The sequence below is a fragment of the Papaver somniferum genome, chromosome 4 (assembly GCF_003573695.1).
Source record: "Papaver somniferum cultivar HN1 chromosome 4, ASM357369v1, whole genome shotgun sequence".
Lineage (NCBI taxonomy): Eukaryota > Viridiplantae > Streptophyta > Magnoliopsida > Ranunculales > Papaveraceae > Papaver > Papaver somniferum.
This window is the reverse complement of record NC_039361.1, coordinates 144292038-144309528: the sequence shown is the minus strand read 5'-3', so window position 1 is coordinate 144309528 and position 17491 is coordinate 144292038. Positions and strand designations below refer to the sequence as shown.

The window sequence follows — 17491 nt, the reverse complement described above, 5'->3', positions numbered from 1 at the left end:
ATCACAGGTAAAGTCTCAGATGGGCCTAAAAACACATACTTTAGAGTATCGGGTAGTGGTTTAAGGTCCAACTTTGGGGGCTCTTCTAAAGAAGGAATTAGGGTAGTCTCAGAAACTGGTAACGGTTCGAACCTAGCTTTCCATCTATCAGTGTCTAACACAGGGGTAGAATCTAATAGAGCATTCACCTGTTCAATAGTGTATCGTCGTCAAAATCTAAACCAAAATGGGATAGAAACTTTCTAATGGGTCTTCAGACAAATGTTTGGTAATGACTCCTGAACTAAGGCTTCTATCATGTTCACCTCTCAACACATGTGTCATCTAGCTCATGAGGTTGCTTACTGACATTAAAAATGTTCATCTCCATAGTCATATTACCAAAAGATAAACTCATCACACCATTTCGACAGTTAATGATCGCATTAGACGTAGCTAAAAATGGGCGACCTAAAATCACAGGTATCTGGTTCTCTGGGTCAGGGACAGGTTGGGTATCTAGGACCACGAAATCCACTGGATAAATAAACTTGTCGACCTCAATAAGAACATCCTCGATAACACCTCGAGGGATTTTAACAGACCTATCAGCTAACTGCAGTGTCATCTGAGTAGGTTTCATTTCACCAAGTCCTAGCTGTAAGTATACATGGAATGGCAGTAAGTTCACACTGGCTCCTAAGTCAAGTAAAGCTTTTTCTACCCGGAAGTTACCTATTGTGCAAGCAATGGTAGGAGAACCTGGGTCTTTGTACTTTGGAGTTGTGGTGTTCTGAATGATTGAACTTACGTGACTAGCTAAAAAGGCTTTCTTATGGACGCTAAGTTTTCGCTTTCGCGTACACATATCCTTAAGGAACTTGGCATAAGCAGGAATTTGCCTAATTGCATCTAATAAGGGAAGGTTTATGGTAACTTGCTTAAAAACCTCCACTATGTCATTAAAGTTCGATTCCTTCTTTGTTGGTACTAATAGCTGAGGAAATGGGGCTCTAGGCATAAAATCAGACCTTTCAGGAACCGAATTCACATCATCAGAAACTTTATCAGTCTCTTCAGCTACTGGTCCTGAGAGGTGAGATTGAGGGGTGAACTACAGTATGTTCACTATCGGGCATGGTTACCTTATTGTCTACAACTCTACCACTTCTAAGGGTTCTAACAACATTCAATTGATTCGATGGTTTTGCACCTAATTCATGAACTCCTCTAGGGTTGGGTTGTGTTTGACTAGGAAAAACTTACCTTTTTCTCTCAAAGAATCACTTATCAGACCAACCATGGGTTTTTAACTCGGAAATAGCCTGACTATTTTCTTGTCCTATCCTGTTACTAGCTTGTAGACTCTGTTCTACGGATAACTGAATTTTGCAGTTTGCTGAGTTAACAAGGCGAGAGATTCCTCTAAACTTAGGATTTTCTTATCTGACTGATTCTGAAACTGAGCTAGTCCTGAAGGATTCTTAGTATAGCCAAAACCTGGGGGAGCATTAGAATTACTAAACTGACCTTGACTTTGGCCCTTAGACCACGAAAGGTTCGGATGGTTTCTCCAACCAGGATTATAGGTTTCTGAATATGGGTCAATCTTTTGACGGTTATCAAATCTAGTGTTATTATAAAGAGCATTGGCTGCTCTTCAATATTCTGGCCTTCCCAAAAAGGCTCCACTCTACCACTAGTCTGGCCCACTTCTAAGGCTTCTAACCTTTTTGCTATAGCAGCAATTTTGGCATCTGATTCATAGCCTCCTTCTACCCTATTAACGTTTCCTCTACTTAAAAGAATTGTTTTCTGGGGTGCCCTACTATTTTCCCATTGCTGGGTTTTTTCGGCGATTTCATTAAAAAATTCCATCGCCGCATCAACAGTTTGGTTTTCAAATCCACCAGTGCATAGAGACTCAACCATGGTCGTTGTGGAATAATCTAAACCCTCATAAAGGATCTGAACTAGCCTAACCTTTTCTAAACCATGATGAGGACACTGGGATAATAAATCATTGAACCTTTCCAAATACCTATATAAAGATTCTCCCTCTTGTTGTGAAAATGTGCATATTTGCGTCCTAATAGACGATGTTTTGTGCCTAGGGAAAAACTTATTGAAAAAGGCAGATGTAAGTTGTTCATATGTCTCAATTGACTCGGAGTCCAAACTATACAGCCACGACTTGGCCTTATCTTTCAGGGAAAATGGGAATAACCTAAGTTTCAAAGCATCATCATCTAAGCCTCTAATTCTTAGAGTACTACAAATTTCCTCAAAATCCCTAACATGGTAATAAGGGTTTTCATTTTCTTTCCCTAAAAAGATTGGGAGCATCTGTAAGGTCCCAGGTTTCAGTTCATAGGGTGCCTCCGTTTCAGCTAACTTAATACACGAAGGACGAGTAGTCCTAGTTGGATTCAACAAAGCTTTCAAAGTTGCCATTTCTGGCGCTATCGGAGCAACAGGATTCTCTCCTCAGTCAAAGGACGTTCAAAAACAGACTCTTCAAAAGTCGGACTTTCTAGATTAAGGTAATCGAGACGCTTCGAACTACTAGGTTTCTCTTTAACAAATCTACCTAGTGCGTCTCTTTTACGTTCAGGCATACAATAGAATTTTCTAAATTGGAAGGGTAAGCAAACACAGATCAAGGCCGACTCAACCAAATCAAACCTATTGATTTCTAGCAAACAAAAAGCATGATGGCTCCACTTAGATTGTTTCTAGACCAGCTTCTAATCCTTCGAACGGGAATTCGTTACAATTTAAGCAAACCCCTCTGGAATCAATCCGAGTTAACGTAAGTTGAATAGAGGCGAGGGAAGCTCGGTGGTTTGATACCCAAGGCCTCACCGGTATTACAAGGCGGCGCAGTCACGCATTCAACTTACAGAAACCGTCAAGAACTTCGAAGTATGCTTAAAAGAGTAACCAATATTTTTCGAATGACTTTCCTGTTAAGCTCGTTACCCTATCGGTCTCGTTCTAGTCAAAATTTTAGGCTTAGGTTCGCGTAGGTTACGTGTTCCTAAAGCGGGCAAGAAGAGAACGGTGATGAAATCCGAACCCTTATCTTGTATGGCCAGGCCTTGCCCTTTACTAGAAAAATAAATGTCCGTATTCAGTCCTCCATATATGCATACGAAGGAGTCCAGTAACTCGCTGACAGGGGATTCGCGAGTGTTTAGAATCTTACCTCCCGTTCCAGACGGGGGATGAATCGGTTGTAGTCGACTCGGGCCACTGACTCCGATGTCTAGTGTACGAACCCAAGGTGCAGAGACAATATCGTAATTGTCCTCCTTCTCTGCAAACAGTTTATATTTAAAGTACCCTTCCGTAGGGTAATAAAAAAATAATGTCCCAAAGTCCAAAAGTCCAAAATAAAGAAAAATTACAAAAATAATAAACCCTAATACATTTTTTTTTTAAAAAAATAAACAAACCCTAAACTAAAATTGTCTAAAATAAAATTGTCTTCTTTCTTCTTTTCTGTTCTTTTTGCTTTAATCTTTAGCTCCAAGTCTTTATGAAATCACCAAACTCTTGGCTCAATTTTCTTTATGATCCAGAACCTGTAGACACAAGATAAATACCCAAAAACATAAAAAAACAAAAATAATAAAAAAAATAAAAAAAAAAAAAATCTAAAACCCTAAAAACAAGTCCCGTCGGCGGCGCCAAAAATTGATGTGATTTGTAGATAGTGGTAAAAGTGGTTCGATTCTCAGACTTGTGAAGGATATTAATTAGACTTAAATTCTAATATTAAAATAGAAAACTCACTAAAAATTATAGCAAACTCAATCAAAGATGATATCAATATAAAAGAAACACTGAGGCTAAGATTCCACTATTTTCCAAGTTCAAAGTGATTAAACCAATACTTATATTTATGCAATTTTCTCGTTTAATTTGATTCTAAAATATTGCAACAAGTAGATTTTCAAAAGTAATAATTGTAAATACCAAGTATGAAGCATCAAAAGTCTTAAAACTAAGCATACTCCATCAAAATAGATCACAATCACTCAAATAAAAATCATATTCAATAATAGTTCAAGGCAAATAATCATATAATTATTGCAAATAAAAAGATAAAATAGAATATACCACTTTTTGTTGGAAAAATAGCTTCCTCTATCGCCTCAGCAATGGGGTTTAGCTCCTCATATTAATCATGGTCTCAAAATATGTGTTTGTTGCTCAAAAGATGATTAAAAGAGTGAAAAGTAATAACACGGGTTGTTTGCAACAGTTTATCGGAGTTACAAAACAACTGTTACAATGGAACTGTTACAGAAAACTGTTGTAAATACTGTTGCTTTGTCGCTGATTTTAAGACCCCAGAAACGACTGTCTTCAATGGCCTTTTGTTCTTCGTGTTCTTCCTTGTGCACCAGTAGAAACGATTTCCTGCAACTCTTGATTTCGTTCTCTGTTCTTCTCTAAACTTCCCCAAAGTGTACGTACCCCTTCGTAGACCTCACAAAAGCCTATATATACACAACAGGTCGATAAATTTCCCAAGAAATCTTCGATTATTTTCTTCTTCTTCACGGCCAAGTTACGGATATTTTCTTTCCTTCTAAACTCTCTTTGCGTCTTATGTTTTGTTGAAACTTCCTAAAGTAGATAAGAGTCGAAACATAGGGTAATATTTCTTCCCCAGCTTTCGACGTAACTGCCAAATAAGCCACCATATCCCGAGAAAACTTCACCTCCCTGTTTAATCGTGCAAGACATCAAACCTTCCATTCTTTACGCTTCCAAACAACTACCTTTCCTGTTTCGATGTACTGGATCATTCCCAGTCCGTATCCAAATAGAAAGTCCACTAAATTCTCGTCCAAACCTCTTCCCAAATCTTCCAGCGAAGCTCCGAGTATATTTCCGACACTCTCTTGCTTCAAACCGATTATCTATCCCAGCGTCACCGAATCCATTAACTATACCTTTCCTGTTAAGCCAAAACGGGCCCATACAAGAAGTTTTTGCGATTGAATATCTTTATAACCTCTCCAAAAATCAAACCCTAAAACTGAACGTCGCTGCAACAGTTTCCCGCCAAAAAGCAAAAATTCAAATGTAGAAGATGACGCCCTTATCCTGCTGCTGGGTACCTTTAACACTTAGGGTGTTCCGGGGTGTAAATATCAAGTGAGTGCCCATTAGTAATTTAGGTGCCCCTTATCCAAATGAGGGGTGTCTTTAGTGATTTTCTCCCACGAGCGCAAATACCACTTTTTGAGCCAATTTTGCCGCAAAAGCTTATTTCTCCAAAAACACCAACAAAAACATAAAATAATCAAATAAGTACAAAATCGAGCACTAACAATACACATAATTGAGAACAAAATAGACGCATAAATGTGTCTATCATTAACCATAGTCTGTTTCAATGCCCATGGTTGTATACACAATGTCCACAATGAGGTTGCACCGACACTAGGAAGTTAAAAGAGTCCATACCGGAGAAGATAAGGTATTTGGAATATGAGTATGTTAAATGTCCGGGAGAAGCACAATGTTTGGAGGATGCAATGAAAGATGCAATCAAACAAGAAAAAGTTGACGAACTCTGCAAGAACTTCAAATTAAAAGTACATGTGGAGTTTGAATGCACCAAGGGGATTCCATGTGAAACTCAAGGTTGTAATTTCTTTATGGAACTACACTGGTCAAGTGCAAAGAAAAGATATGGAAAACGTTACTGGAAATGCCTAGTATGTGAAACGGTGGCGTAGGCTGAATAAGTGTTGTTATGTTTTAGTTTAATCAAGAGTTTGAATATCAATTGATGTAATGTGCTTTTTTATAATTAGTATGTGTTGTCGCTCGTATAAGAGTTTAAATTTGATAAGTATGATGTAATGTGCTTTTATAATACTTGATAATAGTTATTTTCATATTCATATGATTCGCGATTACACTAAGCACGTGCAACAAGCATCTAAACCAATAGGTGACCCTATTGGACGAGTTATGTCTCGTGAGGGTTTACAGAGAGATATACCCAAAAAAACTATCATTATTTAATTTGTTTACTCTTCATCTGATGATTCAGAGGATAAATATTCAAAGGGGGACGGGTTATACTCGGAGAAATTGTTTTTCAAAATCACATAGAAATTAAAAAATCTAAAAGGTTTCCCCCACTTTTTTTGGTAACTCTCCGAAGCCCATTGGTCCTACAACAAAAGAAAACAATATAAATTTACAAGTAAATTATTCAACAATTCAGTATACATACACAAAAATTTGTTGGATAGGTAACCGGTAAGTTTCTTACGATTTCCGATGGTACTGGAGCCCTAAATAGATATAAGGTTCTCCGTGTCGATACATATTCTTTTACGTCTGAAGTGATAATGTTTAACATTGTATTCAGATACTTAACCGTTCGTTCATTCGGATTCCCGTTATGTATAGTCAACCTTTGCAGCAACTGCTCCAAAAGCTTTGTGTTATTTAATTGTTCATCTTCTTCTTCATTCTCTGTATGAACATGGACCCATAGACTAATAATCAATTCGTCTTCCGTTGGAATATAACCCACCATCTTACTAATATAAAGAAAAGAGGGATTTTTGGTTGGACCTCAAATTTTCGTGTGTGTTTTTCCTGCCGTCTGTCGGATGAGATGACTTGAAAACTCGGAATTTGATTACAGCCGTCCATCTAATGAGGATTTTGGTATAATATTTATGAATTGTGAGGGTTTGTAATGAAATGACTAAATCTTAAGGACCTAAAAGTGAAAATATATAAGATAGATCTCGACCAGAAACTAACATTTCCTCTCTCGATTCTTCGAACTAGGTTTCAGAGTAGAAGTCTAATCTCAAATGTGAACGATGATCGCGAATTTGATTAAACCTAACCTTCGGTATTCTCCAACTTCAATTATATTTCTATTCACTAATAACCTTGAGATTTAATCTATGCTCATACTAATCTGCTTTCCAAGGGTTTTCCTATTGAAATTGGGGGTTCCAATTTTGGTGTTTTAGGGTTTTATGAAACTAATTAAATCACCCGCACCACCACCATACTCATCCAAATTGAATCACCACCACCGCGCTCCTCCACTCCTAAGTGAGTCGTCCACCACCAGCGTCAACACCACCATGATGTATTTTTGATGTTTCATATTATGATTACACGTATTTTCGATTTTTTGTACATTTCGAGTTTTTTTTTTTAATCAAATCTGTATTTTGGTTATCAGTTGAAGAGCTGATTTTGGGTATTAGTTATATTTTAGTTGAAACCAAGAAACTCAGTTCCGCTAATTTTTTGTTAGGGGGTTAAATGTTTAATTATTATTTATCCATACTGATAATTTGTTTGTTTAAATGCCCATAGAAAGTAATGTTTAGTTTTCCTTTGGTTTCTTTTGAATCCTTTTGCAATCTTACTTTCACTAACAACTGATATCTGATTTTCAGTTGTGCTTTATACCTATTGAAGCAAGAGTAGGTGGTGATGGAATTTACAGAGGGTTGAGAAGTTTTGGTGTAGGTTAATGGCATTCTTATTGCTGAAAATACATGAAAAGATCATTTGTTTGTAGCGGTTGCGAAACGACAATCAACTTTTCTGATTTTTGAAGCTTATGTTTTCTTTAGCAGAGAGTACATGGTGTTTAGGGGGTCTTATATAACTGAACTTGAACTAGAGGTTGGTTTTCAAAGCAAGCCCTCTTATTGCAAGTTTTCCAACTAATGGGAAAGTAGGGAACTGATGATTCCCAGGTGCTAGCTTCTGTTTTGTATTTTCCCATTTTTTTTTCCAGAACTTGCAGTGATTATGCACTTTTCTCTAAGTTCAGTCTTACGGTGCAGAACATAGGTGAAAGGACATATGGCTTGGTAGCTTCCATAGTTGAGCCTTAAATTTCCCCAAGTTGAGCCTTAGGGTGATCTATTACTTAACATAGGTGATCTATGTAAGAAAGAGACGCATATATTTAACGCAAACCAACAAGATTTTTTATTTATTTTGCAGTTGAATAAACTACTTGCACTTTTACAAGTACCCACTTATACTGAAATTGATAGTTCAATGTCATTTTGCAGGTTGCAGAATTATCTTGCAAGTTTCACCCTGCCCAATTGTTAAGTATAATGAGAAAATAGTTTGAAGGTAACTACCATTTTAGAATTTTAAGAAATATGGTTTTGATAGATACATATTACAATGAAAATGTAGATTAAACAATTCAAAATAAGACGGGGGTTACAATAGCTTTTAGAGATTGAATTTATTGTCTTCCTCAGAATGTACTGGATGGACTACGAAAGGGAAACCTCAATTGAAGGATGTTGATTGGACAAGGAAGATCTTGACCCCTGCAGCGTATGTGGATATATCTACAACCAAATATCAAAGTGGGGAGATAGAACCTCATCAGATTACTGAGGTTTAATCACAGCTCTATGAATAGTGAGACAAAAAGATCGATTCTTCCACGAATAAATTTGATTAAGATAATAATTTCCAGTAGAAACTGATTCGAGTATTAACATTCTCAGCAAAATTATGAATAATTCTCACCATTTTTTTTTAAATCACAAATACACACAACTCGGGTTTAATTGATGCGAAAAATACTACTGGAACTCCCTCTATTAGTCGGAGATAAACCATGACTGCAGAGCAGCTGGCCACTCAACAAGCAATGAACCATGATCGATAAAGAATCTGTCCAAGTGCTTGCAGTTTTTGGCTGAAATAACAGGCACATTGTGCGTGCATTATCGCATCAGTTTTGGTTCGGATGCCCGTTAGCCGCTTGAACTGCATCAGTTTTGGTTCGGATGCCCGTTAGCCGCCGGTTCAAGCGGCAGGCGCATCGCGCGTGCATGTTATACTAGTAATTAAGAAAGAAAAGTATTGTTTTGTAAATAATAAATTGGACTAAAGAAGTGTTTATTTTTGTAGATGGAGAAGAGAGTTGGTCGAACTAATGTGTTCATTGGTAAACCATATGTGATCTATTTATACATGGTCGGTATACATATCCATACATTGTATAAAGACATTTCACGGATAGGTATACATATCCATATATTGTACAAAGAGATTTCACGGATAAGTATACATATCCATATACGGTACAAAGAGATTTCACGGATAAGTATACATATCCATATACTGTATAAAGAGATTTAAATGATTTCACGTATAATCCTAATTGTAAACCATATGTCATCAAATATAAACGTATTCATTTGCATACATAATTAAAGCCCAAAAATAATTTAAAGTCCCTCCTACATATGCATGTAACATTCGAATTTTTAAACACAACAGTGAAAGGGTTATCATACATCCTATGACTCAACATCATCATCATCATACATACCCACATCCTTGTACGCAGCCTCTTCATCATCGTCATCGTCCTCATCATCGTCATCGTCCTCCTCATCGTCATCGTCATCATCCTCATCGTCATCTCCATCATGTTCATATTCGTCTTCTACATGTATGTCTCCATAAAAATGTTCAACTGCATGTTCAAAGTCATCTGGGATTTGATCATTGTAATCTCCATAATAATCAAATTCTCCATCGTCGTTTTGACCAGGAACAACTTCTTCTTCTAAGTCTGTATCATCATAATCTCCATCTGATGATGGAAGTACCACGTATTCCATGTCTAAACCCTCCAAACTAGACAAGTCCGCTGCCTGGCCTCCTGTACCAGGACGCGCAGCAATGTGCTTGACAAGATCTGTTCTTAGTTGTAGGTGCATTTCTAGGTTTTTCAGAGTTGACATAAATACACGACCATTATTGGTAGGTTCCATATTCGGAACAGGAACGACTCTATCCCAATACGTATCCCGACGTTCATGCTCTATAATTACGTTGTGTAAAATAAGACAATATTTCATAATTAGGTTCAAGTCAGATTATTGCCAATATTTACATGGTGATCCGAAAATTATGAATTTACCCTGAAGCACTCCAAAAGCACGCTCGACATCCTTTCTTTTTTAGCGATTTGATATTTGTTGAATCTCACATACTCGGGAATGTCCAATGTCTGACTAAAAGCTTGTACAATCGTAGTCAACTTTGGATAGATACCATCGGATAAAAAATAACCCATATTGTATTGGTGACCATTGATGACATAATTGCATGGAGGTGCTACACCCTTTAGCATGTTATCAAAAAGGGGTGAGTGTGCCAACACATTCAAATCGTTGTTTGATCCAGATATTTCAAAAAAAAAGCATGCCAAAACCACAAATCGTATGATGTCACCGCCTGTAATACCAAACTAATATGTTTCTATTTACCCCGGTAAATTCCTTGCCAAGCTGTCGGACAATTCTTCTATGGCCATTGCATACAATCAACACTACCAAGCATTCCAGGAAAACCTCGTTCCGCATTCTCAGCTAGAAACCTCTAAACATCTTCGGTAGTGGGTTCACACAAATATATTTTTACAAAAGTAATGCAAATGGTGTGGCAAAATCTTTTTAGATACTTATATATTGTAGTTGCACCAATACGAGTGTAATCATCAACACTATCGGTTGTCGTACTTTTGCATAAACATTTCATCACAACAACTAATTTCATATGCGGAGAATGCCCCATAATACCGGTTGCATACGGACGTTGTTTCCATTCTGGATCAACTTCAAGCAATTTTCCTAAAATTTCTCGAATAAGTCTTCCCTCATGCCTAGACATTGTTTGAATTGTATTTAGGTATATCCAGTTCCAGGCGTAAAATAATCATTCATCATTTTCGCATCATGCGACACTCTATCACGCCTTATTACCCTACGTGTCTGTACCTCCCTAGGTACCGGTTGTCGAATAATACGCAACCGTTCGTCCAAACATAGTTGTGTAAACATTAGCAAAGCTTTCTCTTCTTCATCACTAGAAGTATCCAAATAGATTCCATATTTAACTCTTACATAAGCACGCATTAGACTCATTATGTACCTTTGCAAACAACAAACACATTATCAATTTGTTTATACCATACATATATACAAGTCAACCAATGTTATACATCGATAATAGTAATTTACAAACATTTCATTCAACATAAATCAAGACACACGATAGTTAATCATGGATTTTTCACTAAACATATGTTTTAATTATATTATTGAATTGCATACTACATACCTAACCAACCTAATATCAACAATTTCATCAAAATCAAAATCAAAATAATTTTAAACCCTAAAATTAGAATCGCTCACCTTTGATGATATTTTGGATGAAATTAGAAATTGAAGAATGGATTTGTTTCACCTTAGAGTAATAATCAAACCCTTTTAATTTAAGCCAACGAATCGCAATGAATCAATATCAAAATCAAAAGGGGTTTGAAAGGATTTTGAGAAGATGAAAAAATAGAGAAGAATAAGAAATGGGAAATCCGAGTGGGTTTCTGATAACTTATACCTATAATACAGAAACTGAGCATCCGTATTGATCAAGTCAGAGAGTTGGCTTATACAGAAACTGAGTAGTCGTATAGCATTATTCATACGGAAACTCAGTTTCTGTATCATGTAAGGAAGGGAAATAAGGACAACATAGTGACGCTGCCTTCCTTGTGATATCCCTTCCCTTTATTTGAGGGATAGGGAAGGGATGCCCTGCACTATAGTTCTCGGCCGTACATAAGTAATGGAATGATATAAATAAATGAGAAAATATGTAGAGGTGGAGGTGGAGAAATTAAAACGCCGGTCCGTTGGATTTAGATCTAGGATGACACTGGGAGGAGGGGGGATAAATCTAAGACGATAGTTAGAAAAAACGAATGCATCCAGGCCGTTGCATGACACGCCAAACCTTCGTATTTTGTAAGCGTAGATGTAAAACAGGTCATTCCCTAGTATTCCAACACAAGATAATTAATAGGGGGAAGCCACTTTTACTAAAGGGAAAGCTGAATTGGTATAGCATATTTAACTTCTAGTCAATATTGAATGGATTTGATAATAAGCTTTCCTGTATCAAGAAAATATATTTTTGGAACTTAGAATCATCTTTCACAACGAGATTATGAAGCTGACAACGAGATTATGAAGCAAGATGGTAACAATTGTCCACTCGGGAGACAAAAACTTGAGATTGTGATGTAGAAATACTTCCCAGATCCGGTCTCTTGTTGATGTTCACGGTAGTCAGGATCCTAAAGGGTTCCGACGTTCTGTATCTTCTACTATCTTGTTCAGGACTTGAACCCCATATGAATTAGGATTTGTGTATCGGTTATCGTCATCGTGTTCATTGAATAACAGAGGTTTTGTTTCAAGATGGATGCTGGATCACTTGTGCCAATGTTTTACATTACTAAACTTATCTCACTTCTGAAAAAGCGGGGGTCTAACCACACCACCCAATGTTTCGCTTAGCAATCTGTATGGGCAAACTCGAATATACTTTTAAGAGAATCAACAAGACTCAATCAATTAAAAGTATATCAATGAGTTTATATCTCTCTTCTTTATTTGATTTACTCAAGCAAGAACTGCGAGTTCTAATCAAATACAAGGAATAACTTGGATGGTACCAATGACCAATATCCAAGGATCAATCAATATCAATCAACAACAGACGGTCGGATTTCCAATTGATTGATTCAAACCCACAACCTGTATAATTTCAATTATACAAACAAATATAATGCGGAAATAGAAATAACACAGACACCAGAAATTTCGTTAACGAGGAAACCGCAAATGCAGAAAAACCCCGGGACCTAGTCCAGATTGAACACACACTGTATTAAGCCGCTACAGACACTAGCCTACTCCAAGCTAACTTAAGACTGGACTGTAGTCGAACCCCGATCAGTCTCCCACTGATCCAAGGTACAGTTGTACTCCCTATGCCCCTGATCTCAGCAGGATACTGCGCACTTGATTCCCTTAGCTGATCTCACCCACAACTAATAGTTGCTACGATCCAAAGTCGAAGACTTGACAATAAACAAATCTGTCTCACACAGACAAGTCTATAAAAGGATCAATCTGTCTCCCATAGATAAACCCTAAAAGGTTTTGTTCCGTCTTTTGATAATAATCAAGGTGAACAAGAACCAATTGATAATCCGGTCTTATATTCCCGAAGAACGGCCTAGAGTTATCAATCACCTCACAACAATATTAATCGTATGGTAGCGAAACAAGATGTTACGGAATCACAAACAATGAGACGAAGATGTTTGTGATTACTTTTATATCTTGCCTATCAGAGATATCAATCTCAAGCCAATCAATCTGATTTTACTCGTAGGATAGAAGATGCAATATCAGATCACACAACTACGATAAAAGTAGTATCGGTCTGGCTTCACAATACCAATGAAGTCTTTAAGTCGTTAACCTGGTTTTAGAAGAAGAAAACCAAAGGTTAAAGGAGAACCGACTCTAGTATGCAAACTAGTATCACACGTGAGGTGTGGGGATTAGTTTTGCACAGATACTAGAGTTCCCCTTATATAGTCTTTCAAATCAGGGTTTGCAATTATGTTACCTTGGTAACAAATCAATCAATATCCACCGTTAGATGAAAACCTGATTTATATTCAAGCTAATATTTCTCAACCGTTAGATCGGAAACTTAGCTTGTTACACATACTTGACAATGCACGCTTCTAGGTTTGTTAACCGTACCCAAACGTATGCACTTGTTGGTTCAACAATAGTTAACTAAAAGGTTAGCAATATGAGCATTCCATATCAACCACGTTATTCTTCACCAGAACTAGTTCAAATGATTTCAAATGAACTAGTTAGAGAGTTGTTCAATTGCAAGGAAATCTCATGTACTACACAAGACACAATTGAAGCAAAAATGATTTGATTCACTTGAATCGGTTCATGAACTTTTATAGCCATGGTTTGAAAACTGCATTTCTTAGTCTTTTTAAGTTTAAGTTCAGAAATCATCTTCAGATATATAACCTTCTCAAGTTCGACGACCAGGTTCGCGGACTTAAGTTACCGGGCAGAGTTTACAAACTCCAGCAGAAATTCTCGGGTATGAGAACTTTGCCGGTTCGCGGACTGAGTTCGCGAACTTAGTTTCACGCAAGTAGTTTGTCAACTCCAGCAGAAATTCACGGGTTTGAGAACTTCGGCAGTTCGCGGACTGAGTTCGTGGACTTGGCTCACGCCATTCTTCCGGTTCTCTTGATCAACAAAGTTCGCAAACTTTGGTTCAAGGAATAGGAATTATACATAATTGTGTTTCCACAACAATGCTTATTTCCACCATTAGTTATGTAATCTAAACTCTCATTTCAATCATTGAAACATTCTTAGAAGACGTTATATAGTTGTTACACCATTTCTCGTCAAAGCAATTTTCAATATGATTGAAACATATCATGACTTTCTTCACATGGTAAAGATAAACTTAAAGCAAAAATCTTACCAACTCATATTTCGATATATAGATAGGCGAGGTATACTCGGCTCGAAATACCAAATGTGTATAATCAAAGTCTATATATATATCATACGACTTCTTGTCTCAAAGAGTAGGAGATAGAGTAGATATACTTTTGAGTGATATATAAGTTGAAGTCTTCACATACCTTTTTGTCGGGAAGTTCCACCGGTTCCTTGAGTAGTTTTTCTACTTGTATAATGAATCGCCATGAAGTCCTTGAGCTCAACTACACTTTCTATCCTACTCCGAGACTTAGCTATAATAGACTAGAAATCAAGACTTATAGTTTTGATCACTAAAATTGACAAACATGCTTGAGATAGTAACGCATGCGAGTTCGACCGAGCAATGCTCTAACAATCTCCCCCTTTGTCAATTTTAGTGACAAAACTATCAATACATATGAAATACAAAAAAGATAAAGAAACTTTAGTAGCTCATATTCCACATGTCTAATCTTCAACATTCCTCGAAATCTTCGTCACTTCCAAGTACTCCAATGATCCCAAAGTTTGTAAGTTTAGCATCACCGCTGTTGAAGATCCGTAGCTATAACAATGAGAAAACATAGTTCTCGATCATTGTTATACAGTGTCATAGTATTATTACACAGCGTCAAAGTTCAATTGTATCATAACTTCAACAATAATACTATGATGATATGCATCACTCCCCCTTAGTCAATACTCCATCTCACATGGAAACCACTCCCCCTTACACAATGATCCGAAAATCATATGTATTTGTATTGTGAACTACATACTAATTCTCCCACTTTTTTTCAATAAAATTGGCAAAGGTACAAGAACGGGATCATAATGAAATTTCCGAGAGAGACATTTCATGACAAAAAGAAAAAAAAATACATACCAACTAATTTAGATGCAATCATAAAGCCGAAGTTAAATGCATTCATCAAGGAGTTTAAAGATACAAGATAACCCCTCTAAAATTCCACATCCACACCCCCTTAAGATATGACCATTAAGCACAAGTTCAAAAGAACTCTCCCCCATTTGATGTCATTCCCGAAGGAACAACAAGAGCGACCTTAATTTCGAAGGAAAAGAAGGATTTTTTATGGACACAAAAAACCATGAGAATGATTTCCTATATCCAAAAACTCAATCAAATTAATCACAAGTAAACCCATGATTAATTTAATCGGAATACGCAATCAAATTAAACACAAAAAGTGATCAATTCAATTGATTATGCTCAACATAAGAGAACTTATGGAGACAAGAAAAATACTCAAATAGATTAATTACAAGAGAACCCATAATTAATCTGATCGGAATACACAACCAAACTAATCACAAAAGTAATCAATTTAATTGTCATTTGTTTTGCTCGACATAAGAAAACTTACGGAGCAATAACTAAGTAACCAAACAAGATGATTAATTTAGTTCAATATGCTTGACATAAAATATCTCACGGAACAACAACTAAGTTAGAAATAATCAACTTGGTTGTATAGTTCTCAACATAAGATACATTACGGATCCTCACAATAATACATAAAATATGGATCAAGGATGATCAATACTGTGGAATACACAAGGATTCATTCTATTTTCCATCACTATTTGCATAATGATATTTAATAGACATAATCCTTGCAAACAAAAGATTTTAACCTATCTTCCATCAAATATTTGACAATATAGACTTAACTTTTGTATTTTTCAAATGTCCATTCATTCTTTTATCAATACGTGCATACCGATTACGAACGACTTTACTTTTGACAAAGTATGGGACAAACACAGTTCACAGACGTAAACCCAATATACCATAACAAATTGCAATATAACAAATCATAAAGATACTGCAAAACATCATCCTCCAAATTTTTTTTAGAATTTAAACCAATAAACCTAAAAAAAGAGATGAAAAATAATAGCTATGTGTAGTCACAATCATTGCTATTCAAAGAACTAGTTATTCTTCCAACTAAATCAAAAAGAAGACATACTAGGCAAAATAAATAAAACTCAGTTTTCCTTGATGATTCCATACCTCTGGAATGGTCCATCGAAATAGGAATCACTGATATCCTTGATTGTGTTGACCGTAGAGACACCATGTTCATGAGTTAGAACGTTAGTTTTTCGATCAAAGATGCGAGCAAAATGTCGAGCCTTAGCACAGTCAAGAATAACTTTCTTATGATTCCTGATCAAGATTTTGAGTACCAAGGATTCTTGCCTGTCCAGCAATGAGCTGGTTAACTGCAGTTGAAGGTTAGCAATTTCGCTCTTTACTTCTTTATGAACGAGAATTAAATCCTTGACAGATTCTTCAATCCAAGAGTTTAACTCTTTCCTTTCAAGCATCTTTTTCAGGATAAACTCTTGAGATGAATTACTTCCTTTGAGATCTTTCTCCATAGTAGGGTTAACTTCTTCTTTGGGAACCGTATTCATAGAGTTCCTTTCTGAAGATTAATGAGCACATATAAGAGATATATATGTTCAAAAGTACACCCTAGATAGAAACCCTAGAATTCCTTGAGGAGATATGGACGTTCGTGGACTAAACCAAACGTCAAGGAAGAAAGAAAGGACCCAACAAGGAAAAACTGCAAACTGGCACATACAATTTTTCAATCGAAGAGAAGGCTCACAAAAGAAATACTAAAAACTTACATCGTAAGATACACACAGAGGAAAAACAACTAAATACTTGAGTGTCTCTCAAATATCATCCTTGTGTCTCTCAAGTTAGATACAAGGATGGAGCCTTCTACTACTAGATAGCAAAGGGAGACGTTGTCTCACCATAGGTGTTGAGAGTATAGTTGTGATTTCCATCTGGATATTTGACCTCAATATTTCTTGTCTTCCCTTGACTGCTTCCAATTTTAGGGAAATTTCTCACATCCCTTCTTGAAAGCTCCGATGAAGAAATTTTCTAATTACTGAGTCTAGGACCTCTAGAAATCAGTTCTAAAGGATTTTACAAAATGGGTCTCCATAATCTAGACTTAGACTTACCAGAGTTGTTCTTATAAGCACATGAAATGATTTCATTAGCA

At 36.5% G+C, this 17491-nt stretch overlaps 1 protein-coding gene, 1 long non-coding RNA gene and 1 pseudogene across 5 annotated transcripts; 2 read left to right on the top strand and 1 right to left on the bottom strand.

Moving 5' to 3' along the window:
* The first annotated feature begins 1969 nt into the window (after nucleotides 1-1969).
* Nucleotides 1970-2069, top strand: LOC113276791 (annotated as a pseudogene).
* Nucleotides 2070-6781: 4712 nt separating this feature from the next.
* LOC113271461 lies at nucleotides 6782-9142 on the top strand. Of its 4 annotated transcripts, none has more exons than XR_003322163.1 (4): nucleotides 6782-6880; nucleotides 7443-7674; nucleotides 8073-8139; nucleotides 8274-9142. It is a non-coding gene; the product is annotated as an uncharacterized LOC113271461 (long non-coding RNA). The 4 variants fall into 4 exon arrangements; XR_003322162.1 differs by having other exon boundaries at nucleotides 6793-7089; XR_003322161.1 differs by having other exon boundaries at nucleotides 6793-7157.
* Nucleotides 9143-9329: 187 nt separating this feature from the next.
* LOC113273236 (acidic leucine-rich nuclear phosphoprotein 32 family member B-like) lies at nucleotides 9330-9809 on the bottom strand. The gene has a single exon (XM_026522988.1). It carries the CDS (start codon nucleotides 9807-9809, stop codon nucleotides 9330-9332), a length of 480 nt encoding a protein of 159 aa, XP_026378773.1.
* Nucleotides 9810-17491: the final 7682 nt, after the last annotated feature.